The following is an 11,540-nucleotide window of genomic DNA, read 5'->3' as shown; positions in this document are numbered from 1 at the left end:
TTAATCTCAAAAATAAGTTTTTATTACCAAAACTTTTAATACATTTCAATATTCTATTAAGACTAAAGTTAGGACTTTGCCAACAGTATTGAGACATAAGAGAGCAAATCAGGAAAGTGACTGTGTCCTCCAGGGCGACTTGAATTATTCCTTTACTAATGAATGCTAGGGGTGTGTGGTCTTTTCTGTTAGTATTCTGACTTAGTTCCTTTCTTTGGTAGTAAGAACAAAAGTGAAAGAAAGTGAAGTCGTTCAGTTGTGTCTGACTCTTTGAGACCCCATGGACTGCAGCCTTCCAGGCTCCTCCATCCATGGGGTTTTCCAGGCAAGAGTACTGGAGTGGGTTGCCATTTCCTTCTCCAAGTAAGAACAAAGAGGAATAAAATTCTTGGCTGCTCTACAGAATAAAATGAACTAGAGTAGAAAATGTGGCCATAAAACTGCAGAAGAAGCAAGTTACCACAAGAGGGGGATCTACGTTCAAGAAAGAAAAGTTGGTTAGCTGTTAAGATTTCTCATTCAAAGAAAAATATCTTGAAAAGCTTACCCCATTTCTTCATCTTTAGACTCACAGCTTAACAGTCCCATAAAAATGAAAAACAAATGTTTTACAGAGCCTCTAAATTTTCTTTGAGGGAGTAGAGAACTGCATTGAAGATAGGCTCATTTCACTTTCTATTAAGTCCTCTTTTCATGTATTCTAATTGCTTGTCATTCTGGATAAAATCATTTCCTCTATAAAAGGGAGCACATGCCTGTGTGAGTCTTCAGGCAGCACTTAGTGTCATCATTCTTGTAGGCAATTTGGTGTAGTGAAAAGACTGAGACCTTGGTACCAGACCAGCAGGAAGTCAAGTTCAAGCTCTCCTACTTGTCAGTCCTGGGTGTTCTCTGGAAGGAATGAAGCTAAAGCTGAAACTCCAGTACTTTGGCCACCTCATGCGAAGAGTTGACTCATTGGAAAAGACTCTGATGCTGGGAAGGTTTGGGGGCAGGAGGAGAAGAGGACGACAGAGGATGAGATGGCTAGATGGCATCACCGACTCGATGGACATGAGTCTGAGTGAACTCCGGGAGTTGGTGATGGACAGGGAGGCCTGGCATGCTGTGATTCATGGGGTCGCAAAGAGTCAGACACGACTGAGCGACTGAACTGACTGACTGACTGACTGACTGACTTGTTAGCTAGGTGACACTTATGTGGCTCTGCCACCTGTTAGCTGGGAAATTCCTCAAGTCTGAGTTTACTCATATTTAAGTTGTGAAATTAAATAAGATGTATATAAACTGCTTAGCCTAGTGTTTGGCATATATGTGTTCAATAGCAAAGGGCCATTATTAATGTTTCTTGCTTCTTATTTAATTCTGTTGTCTGTAGCCACCTAATTCTTAGTCTTTAGTGATTCTGGAGCAGGAGTCAAGACAAAAATATAAGCTGCTCTATTCCTCTTGGTGTCACATCAAATGTCTAGACCACCTATGATATGTCGCTCTTTTTGAGGATTTTTAGAAAACATTTAAAGTGGAAAAGGAAGTAAGTCAATTGCCAGACACATGTATATCATACAAAACATAGTAAAAGTACTGAAAATATATTTTTTACACAAAGCAGAAGCAGCTTTGAAAGTGGAAAAGATCGAGGATAAAATAAATTTCCCATGTGAACACAGGTAACATTAATTACAATTGATTCTTTGGTTTATAATATGGAGCATTTACCACCTTACATACATTATTAATTTAATGTATCTCAAGTGTTCAGTTTCTCTCAAGTAGCTTTTCTTACCTAGTAATAATGTGGCAATAGAGAATAGAACAAAATAAATTATTTCTAGGAAGATGATTTAACTTATTGGTTCAATCAACAATTGACTTTGGTTAAAATATTTTCAATGAAACTAGAAATATTCTTAAATAACTCACCAGATCTTTCATAAGGCAAACAAAAATATTTTTAAATTGGTATGCTGCTTGAACTTACACCAGAAATGATTTTTGTGTGTGTGCGTGAAAGATGATGGTTTACATGGTTGGGAGGATCCACACTCCAAGGGAAGTCCACAACATCCTGGAAACAATGAAAGGGTTCTCTGAACTCCATGCTTTTCTTTACTCCTGGGCACAAATTAGATTCTCTGGTATCCAGAATATTCACGCCTTAAACGGATTGCATAGACAATCAAACCCACAGCAAGGAGACCAATCACGATGGCCGCAATCACAGGAAGCACAATTGTGTAGTCAGATGAACATTCATCCACTAAGGGGAAAAACAAACACAATACAGCCAGTAAGGTTTAGTGAGGATAGACCAGAAAGCAGGCGATGGAGTGAGGAGAATATGAGCTTTAGAGGCAGACCTATGTTTGACTTTTACTTCCTGGGCAGGTTATTTAAACTTGCAATTTACCCATTTATAAAGGAAGCAAATAATATATAAAGTTGTTGAGAGATGAAATAAGATAACCTTCTATTCTCAGCAATTAATAAATATTTAATAATTCTTAGTCCTGTTTTCTTCCAGATATTGTCCTCTGCAAAGTGGGTGTGCTTACTTAAAATAGACTGTATCACCATAAACATGATCTGTGGAAAACATGTGATGTTTCTCCACTTTATTAAACATGTTTGTCACACTTACAGTTCTCTTTCATTGTTTTTAGTGAGCAAAAACATTGAAAAATAGACCTACTTATGAGAGCTTAAAAGTGAAAGTTTGCAAATTTGTCAAAACTCTTTTTTTTCTTTATTACATTAGAGAGCATTTATTCAGTTCATTTAAAATGTTATCAGTCTTGACTGGAGAAAGATGGAACGTCCTGGGAAAAAAAGGGAACTGAATTGAATACAAAAAAATGAAAAGCTCTATATCTTATTCAAGGATAGATGAGAGGATATACCCTTGAGGCCTTCCATGAGCCAATACTAAAATTATGTTCTGCACCAATAATCACCATTAATGCAGTTCTCACCTGAGGTCCAAGAAAAAAGAATCAGGAGGGACAGGGAAAAGGGAATGGTAATTAGAGACTCCGGGGAAAAAAGCAAAATCCATACAAGATGGGAACTGTGCTTGTAGTATGCTATTTGATTTGACAGTGAAAAATATTTACTCTATAATGATGCATACCTTATTGATTTAACAAAAAACAGTAATATAATCATAAAAAGGATGGCTTCAGAGTATGAAATCCTTATCTTCCATAGCAAGAGGTTTAAAGCTGATAAATTAAGAAATAAGATAAGCTTTTAATTATTTTTTTAGAGAATTATGGTGATAGTTACCATAAGAAACTGTTAATAGAGGAGGGACAAGAAAATGTTTTCCATGAATCCTTTTGGGTATATGATAATTTTGTTAGTTACATACTTGTTAAAATTATATATAATTTTGTTATATATAATATTGTACACATAAATATCTATAGATTTCTTATATAAGAAATAACGTAATGTAAGAAGTTAAAATAATTTGGAAAAAAAATACAAAATTGTCAGATGCTGAGCTTCAAGTCAGCTTTTTCACTCTCCTCTCTCACCCTCATCAAGAGGCTCTTCAGTTCCTCTTCACTTTCTGTCATTAGAGTGGTATCATCTCATATCTACTTTCCATATAGTTTTATACTGTTTAACAGGACATTGTTTAGATATCTTCAAAATACAGAAAAGTTAACAAAGAAAATAGTTGCTAATCACCGTGTTTCTTCCACTTGAATTAATCACTATAAATCTTTGAGGCATTTGTTTCCTCTGCACATATGTGTGTATGCCTGTGTGTGCTCATGTGTATGCTTAAAGAAAAAGTACTGTAGTTTTTAAAAATGATATATGCTCATTAAAAATAATTAAAATGATTTAGAAAGCAGAGAAAAAGAACAATTTCCCAAAAACCAACTACCCAGAAATTATCATTGCTAAAACATGGACAACAGTATTGCAGGCATATTTCTTTACAACTATAATAGACGGGTAGAAAAATAAACAGAAATAAATACAATAAATTTAAAAATAAATAAAAATAAAATGGGATCATGTAAAATCTGTTTTAAGCAAAATTGTTCATTGTAATGTTACTTGCATTTCAGAGAAGAAAAAAATTAAAATCTCAGATCCATAACTGTTTAATGCTTTTTAAACTTAACTCTTCAAATTGATAAAACATATTAAAAAAAACAAAACTGTGCTTTCTCTATTCCCGAGAGATGTTTGCTGATATCCTTGTTTGTAATGTGGCTTCTCTCTGACCAAATTTCATTGTCAAGCTATATCTTTAAGGAGAGCTCATTGGTGCTGTTTCCCTTGAATTACTTCGTGTTTGAGGAAATCTGCCTATTAACTTTTTACTCAAATAATATCTTGGGGCCACACTTTTCCTTAGGATCTTGTACACATTGGTCTATTGTTTGCTGGCTTTAAATGTTATTGCAAAGAAATCTAAGGCCAGTTTCAAATTTCCCCCCAATAGGTTATTTGATTTTTTCAGGGGAAAGGGGAGTTTGTATGTCTAAAGAATTCTTTAGCTTTAAAGTTCTATGGCTCACTTTGGATATAACATTAATCTTTCTGTACCAGGCTTTTTTTCCTCCCCCCTGGGATACATTATGCACTTTCTATCTCCAACTTCAATTATTTCTTTTAAGAAAACATATTACATTTTAAAAGATATCATCTTTTTATTTTTGAACTCTGTACCTCAGATACAGCAGTTATCCTTACTTTAGATGATCTAAATGCCTAGCATCTTTCCTATAATGAAGCTTAATTTTTATCTGCATTAACTGATTATCTCCATCTTTTTCTCTATGAAGATAATTCAGTTTTCTGCTCTACCTATTCTGCCTTTTGCCTGTTTCCATTTAGTATGTAAGTGTGTTACTTTGATGCTCAATTTGTTTTCTTAGGCGTGCAGTGTCCTATTCACCTCACTCTTTCATTATAACTTCTCCTTTACAAGCCCTGGCACTTCCCAGGTGTCGCTAGTGGTAAAGAATCCATCAGCCAATGCAGGAGACACAAGAGCAACCAAAATTCAGGCACACCTTGATACACATTTGTTAATCAATGTTTGTTTCGTATGTAATTCATACATAATTCTTTATTCACATTATCATTGTGAAGACCTGGAAACAATAAAAATTCCCAGTAATAACAGAATAGTTATGTAAGTTATCATATAACATTGATAGAATATTCAGGATAACAGCCACAGTAATGACACGTTGCACCTTTAGCAGCACAGGGAAATGCTTATGGAACCAGGTAAAAGGGATACCAAACCATGTCCACTGCATGCTTCCAGTTTGTAAAACAGTATTCTTGAGAAGGAAATACAGTTGACCCTTGAAGGATACCAGTTTGAACTGCACAGGTCTACTTATAGGCAGATTATTTTCAATATTAAATACTACAGTACTGCTCTTCTGGGGATTGTTGGAGGATGCAAGTACGGAGGAAACCACCTAAACGGTGGGCCAACTCTGTTTTACACACAGATTTTCAATTGTGGGAAGTTGGGCAACCCTAACCCCTGGCATCCTTCAAGGGTCAAGCGTACATCAAAATTAACAATGGATAGGTTATCTCCAGGTGCATGTTAGTGAAGGTTTCTACTATCTCTAGGTAGGTTGCAGAGAGAGGGGGTAAATTCAATTCTCCATCAGCTGAAGGGAGAAACCGAGTTGGAACCAGCTGGATGAGCAGGAAGCAGGAGAGCCTAAGGCAAGAGACCAGTGCAGCTAGGGAGGATCAGAGACCCCCTGTGAGGCTTCCAGAGTCCATCACAGTCACAGCAGCCTCCTGCGCTCAGAAGAGGACAAGCAGCCTCAGCAGTAACCTGTCAGCTCTAAGAGACAATGGAGGCAGCAAGAAGTGGAGGCAGGGCAGCCCCAGAGGATGGAGGAGGAGGCCATTTCCAGATGCCCTGTTTACCAGTCTCAATCGCAGTACCTTCCCCTGGAAGACCCTCCTGGGACATCACTGCAACAGTGGGCAGAACTGTCAGGCCATCAGGCAGCCAGGCATTTATTTACTAATTATTCAAATAAAACTTGTGTTCTGTGTTACTAGAATGTTAATTCAAAGCAGTTTTAAAGATCATAGGTCACAGGAGTCTAAGCAGCAGCCATTACTCTGAATAATTCATTGAAGGTGGTAGAAAGGGAAATTAAACTCAAGTGAATTGCTTTACCTCTCTCTTTTTTATTTTAATTGGACTTTGTCTTCCATCTGCTGTAGGAGACATTTCTATGCTAGAACCTTCCTTCAGTCATTCTACAGGGCGGTTAGCGGCATGTTGAATAAACAACCCGTGGTCTGCAGTACAGAACCTAACAAGTACACTTGAGGTCGAACTGGAAACGGGAGTCTTGCACAGGTACGGGCTGCTGCCTGCTGGAAGGAGGAGATTGAGACGGATGGCATCTCTCCAAGGCCAAGCCCTTGCTGTTCAGCCCAAGTCACTTTGGGGAACACTGGGTCCTCATGTCCCAGGTTTGCATCAATACCTCCTATTATTGTGAGGAGACAGGAACTCCTGACCTTCTCTTGGAGAGCTCTTGAAGCTGCAGTGTACCCTCCCTACCCCCATCATTTCTGAGAAAAGTGGAGAGAGCTAAAACACCTCAAAGGAAAGCTGTGCACGTCCCAGATAAGTGGTGCTTATAGAGTGGTTGCCAACTTTCATAAACTTTCTGTTAAAACTAATGAATGACACCTCTGGAAAACGTAGAAACACAGCAACAGTTTCTGTTAGTAAAAACAGTTAAAAATATCCAGAAGTCCATTATTCTCCCCTTTCTCTGAAATAGCAACCCCAGTTCTGCTATTTAAATAGTCAACATAATAGAAAACTACGAATAACATTCCAAGCCACATTTTGATAGAACTTTCCCTCTAGACGCCAATCACTCCCAATCAGGAATTTTCTGGTTTACAATTTTTTTTTTTTCAGTAAATGTTTGCTAAAAAAGAAAAGTGGGTAATAATATATTTAGGGGAAATACTGATTGGAACTGCCATCCTGGCACCGTAACAAGCATTTGCTTGAGTTACTTTACAACAGGAGGACATGGTAAGGACATGGAGGAACTAGCAATCTACCACCAACTGGAAGAACTCAGGAAAGGTCAAAGGAGACACCACATGTCCTACCAACCTCCCAGAATCCTTCTCACTGGAATCCCTTTCGGCTGAGTAACACGTGCACCACCAGGAAGGACCCTGAGGCAGAATGATTAGCCAGAGAAAACCCAGAAACTAATCCTATCACCATAAAACCCAGGACTAGGAGCCACACGGCAGACTAGTTCGCCGAGGTTCCTTTACCCTCCTGCCCTCCACGAAGTGCCTCTTCCGAACAAAGTCTCTTGCTTTGTCAGCACATGTGTCTCCTTGAACAATTCACTTCTGAGTGTTAGACAAGAGCCCATTCTCGGGCCCTGGAAGGGGTCCCACTTCCTGCAACAATGGGTAGATCTCCCTCTTCTTGCCATTTCTGGTTGTTTAGATGCTTTGCCTACTTCCACCCCCTACAATGGCCCAAGTTAACAAGTAAATCTACAAGGAGAGACTAAAATCAAAGAAAAGTAGAGACAAAGCAGAAAGAAGATGTTATGCGGTAGACAACAAATGAAGGTGAAGGAATTGGAGAACTAACATTTATTAAGGCTCTTGTTTGCCAAGATCTTTGGTATATCCTTTACATTGAAAAGATGAAATGTTGGGATTTTTTTATTGATTTTTTCTTTTTATTAATAATACATTTTAACAGTGTAGAATATGTCCTTTTAAAAATGATGGTCTATTAAGACCATTGGTAATTTAAGTAAATCAGGAGGTGGGCAAAATTCAGGAGTTTAAAATCACTTTAGAATTTACTTTGAACTGAATTGGTTTTTTAAAAATAAAGCAAAACAAAAGCCTAGAACTTGAGACTCTTTGAAGCCTATAAGAAAAATCAGCGCAGTTTGAAAATGCCTTTCCCACAGTTTTTCCTTTGGTGTTTTGCTTTCTCCTTCTCACAGGACCCTGCTCACATCCATGCCTCTTGTCCCTAATTCTCCCAGCCAGGTCTGTATTATCAGGTGGATGGAACTCAAGCCCATATGGCCTGGGAAGAAGTGGGGTGGGGGCTACCCGTAGCTAGCTTTGACAGCCTTTGTTGGAAAGCTGGTGTCCCAGTCGGATTGGGAGGGTGGGGCTGGCAACTAGAAAATGTGATCCCATCACTTCAGGCTAAACATGCAGCCAGCATTTCCAAGGCCTTAACCTTGCACATTTTGAAGAAGGTGGGGCTTTACATGCGTTCATATCCTCTACTGGGCCTCTTTCTGGTCACCAGGCATGCTGTTAGCAAAACGGCAAGCAGTACTGCGATACTCAGGCCCACGGCCACAGGGATTTCTCTCCTGTTTCTGTCACTGATGCATTCATCCGCTGCAATTGAAGTCAGAGTAACAGATGTTACAGGCTGGCCACGACGCTGGGAAGTGATACTGCCCCCACCTGCCTCGGCTTCACAGAGAAGAAAGAGATGGAGGTACTGGGCTTGTCCCTGCTGCCTCAGAGGCACAGATGGGTGAAGATGAAAAGGGGAGGGGCCACTGCAGCCCTGGAACTTGCAGTGCCTCTGGCCACTTAAGGGGCATATTACACCACAGGTCCCCCGGCCCCACACCCAAGCGATTCTGATTCTGTGGGTCAGACTGGGGCCCAGGTGATTCTGACCTGACTGGGAGGCAGATTCAACTTTGAGAAATACTGGTTAAGGCTAGAGGTCAGGATCAGAATTGTGTCTTGACTCTAGACCCAGGGTAAGCCAAGGAGCCTTGTTGCTTGGTCAAAATCTGCACCAATTCATGTGGCCAAAGTATTCTATTTAAACTCTGTGCCTCTTGAAAGGGGCTGCCAGACAGCCCGGGCTCCTGACACCAGAGAGAGCTTTTGCAGCCTCCCAGAGTTTAGAGAGAAGAGCTTGAGAAGTAGGGGCAGGAGCCTACTGTTTGAGATGACCATTCTCTTTGACAAGGCTGAGCGTTTACACTTGCAGGATTCCTCTCCAGTTCTCCCAGCCCCTGGTGAAGGGCCAGACATCGGTCAGGGCTTCTCTGACCTCCTCCCCACAATGCTACGCGCGTCACACTGTCCTCTGACTCCCACAGCTCTTTGTACTTATGCCTTTCTGTATGGTAACTTTTATTTTTTAACTGATTCCTTTCCCCATCTTCTCTTACACTTTGGTAGAAAATATTGTTTACAGGATGACATACGACTTCACACTTGAGTATCTTTAGTGAAATCTGAGCACAAGGACTGGGAATAAGGAGCTGAGCTGAAGTAGGGATGGTGGAATGAACAAGAGAAATATTCTGGCGGTAGAACGGACAGGGTTTTGTGACAATTTATATGAGAGGGCAAGGGAGGGAGAGGAGAAAATGATAAGATAGCTTTCTACATCTCCTCGTGAGCACTGCTAATAGCAGGCCAGGTGTGCTGCTGAAAGGTTTTCATTTCTCACCTCTGCCGCTAAGCGATTTCCCAGACCTGCTCAACTTCCTTCTATACACATGTTCTGAGGGGGAGGGAGAGCAAATGTGTGTACTATTTTTAAGACCACACGATTAAATACAGAAGTGTTTCACGACTTCGTAACGAATTTTTAAAAGAATTTTTCAAACTGAGTATTTTGAGGCAAGATGACAACGTAGGGGCAATACCTACTAGCAAATTTTAATATTTAATCTTAGATTTTAATCTGCACTGTGCTAAAGGTCCAGAATGAAGGTAGACATTGTAGGACTCAGATGAAACCTACAGAAATCAGGGGATCCACAGCAAAGAACACTTTACTACTGCCTTTGCTAAATGCTTTTGCCAAGTGTTAATATATCAGGAGTTTTCTGCCCTCACATCTTCAACTTTACAGAGAAATCAGACTCACTTCATAGAAATTTAATTTATAGCTAATTATCTAGCCAAATCAATTTTTGATAGTTGAGAGGTGCTCATATGTCATTGACATATTATGAAAGAGATGTTTTAGAAGCTAAAGGTCAATTCCTGCCCATATATAGAAATCCTTGTAACACTGTTTTCTCAGTGGGGAGAAAAGGGCTTTTTTGGAAAGTCACCCTGGGTTGTCCCTGGTCTTCTTGCTACAACCTGCTTCCCTCTGTTGTGGTAAAAACCCAAAGCAGAAGTTGCATGAAAACTAACTTTGAGGAAGCGCTAGTTCGGTGGCACAGCTTGGATTTGAGAAGAGGAGGTCCAGCTGAGTGTATTTCTTTCTAGAATTATCACATCTTTTTCTTTTCCCTCTGTAAGTGGGAAAGAATCTATTCCGAAATCTTGAATTTTAGCCATCACTCATATTCAGGATGTTTAAACTGTTCTCCAAAGACACTTGAGTTTATCAGTACCCAGCAGCTTGCTCGGGGAGGTTACCGATGGCATTTTCTGACTTTTTGATTGATTATGTGCATGTGTGTATAAATGAGTCAGAATGTGTATTTTGGTCAGACAAGGAGAATGTAACCTACAACAGGAGGGCAGTGGACATGAGTGGGTTAAGACATGTAGGAATTCCTTTTCTCCCCACCAGGAAAACAGTGTTACAAGGATTTCTACCTATGGGCAAGAATTGAATTTTAGTTTCTAAAACATCTCTCTCATAATAACTCAATGACATTAGGAGTACCTCTCAACTATCAAAAATAGATTTAGCTAGATTTTGAGGTTGGTATTGACTTACACAATGGTGGGAGGGCTGGCCAGAGAAACTTGACCCTGAGAGCTTGGTGGTGGAATCATACTGTGCTAGGATGTTCATGTGATTCTTGTTCCTTTGAAAGCTTCAAACAAAAATAACTTAAAACTACCCCTGGTACACTTTCTCAGAAGTGTATGTTTGTGACATAACTCACCATTTCCAAAGTGGTCATCTTCAAAATCAAAGGCTTGAAGCTGGACATTCATTGTTTTCAGCTGAAGGTAGGTTGAGAGCTGGATGCTCTGTTCACTCACACACTTGAAGGAATGCCCAACCACAGTCTCAAACATCATCATTGCATGTTTCAGTCCTTGGTAAACTTTCGCTGAAAACACAAAGGTGAAATAGAGACATGTAAGCATCCTGGCAAATAGCTGTTGAGCCCCAGTTGTTGCTTGGTGGCCCATGAAGCGTTAAATGGCCTTTCTTAAATGTGGCTTTCTGGAGTTCTGCCACCTTCGCCTCATGAAACCTCACCCAGGTGCTCTCTGGCGACTTTTTCCTGCTGTTTGCAGTATTTGAGAGTCATCTCACTTACACTGAATTATGATAATGCTGAAATCAAAACTTTTGGTAATCTTTTCTTCAGTTATTTTAAATCATTTGGGGGCAGAGCTGATGCAGACAATTGTCAATGTTTGGGCACACACACACACACAAAGTGCCCACAAAAACTTCAGAAATCAAAGAAGTAAGATTGTTCTCTGAGTCAAAATCACATGAACTCTTTACTAATAATTAATCAGAGCGGAGACATGCAAAGTTACTGAGTTGA

At 39.7% G+C, this 11,540-nt stretch overlaps 1 protein-coding gene across 2 annotated transcripts in view; it reads right to left on the bottom strand.

Moving 5' to 3' along the window:
• The window catches only part of LAMP3 (lysosomal associated membrane protein 3), a 31,680-nt gene continuing 20,140 nt past the window's right edge, over nt 1-11,540 (bottom strand). The window contains exons 5-6 of one of the 2 annotated variants that reach the window (XM_061414780.1): nt 10,920-11,090; nt 1-2,260 (exon numbers count right to left, since the gene is read on the bottom strand). In XM_061414780.1, the coding sequence (XP_061270764.1) occupies nt 2,127-2,260; nt 10,920-11,090 (305 nt within the window). In that variant the 3' untranslated portion in view covers nt 1-2,126. Of the gene's footprint in view, nt 2,261-7,641; nt 8,434-10,919; nt 11,091-11,540 lie in introns of those variants that run through there. The other variant, XM_061414769.1, reaches the window with a different exon arrangement.

Source organism: Bos javanicus, chromosome 1, assembly GCF_032452875.1.
Source record: "Bos javanicus breed banteng chromosome 1, ARS-OSU_banteng_1.0, whole genome shotgun sequence".
Taxonomy (NCBI): domain Eukaryota; kingdom Metazoa; phylum Chordata; class Mammalia; order Artiodactyla; family Bovidae; genus Bos; species Bos javanicus.
Note: the sequence above shows the minus strand (reverse complement) of the source record. Positions and strands in the feature narration are given on the sequence as shown.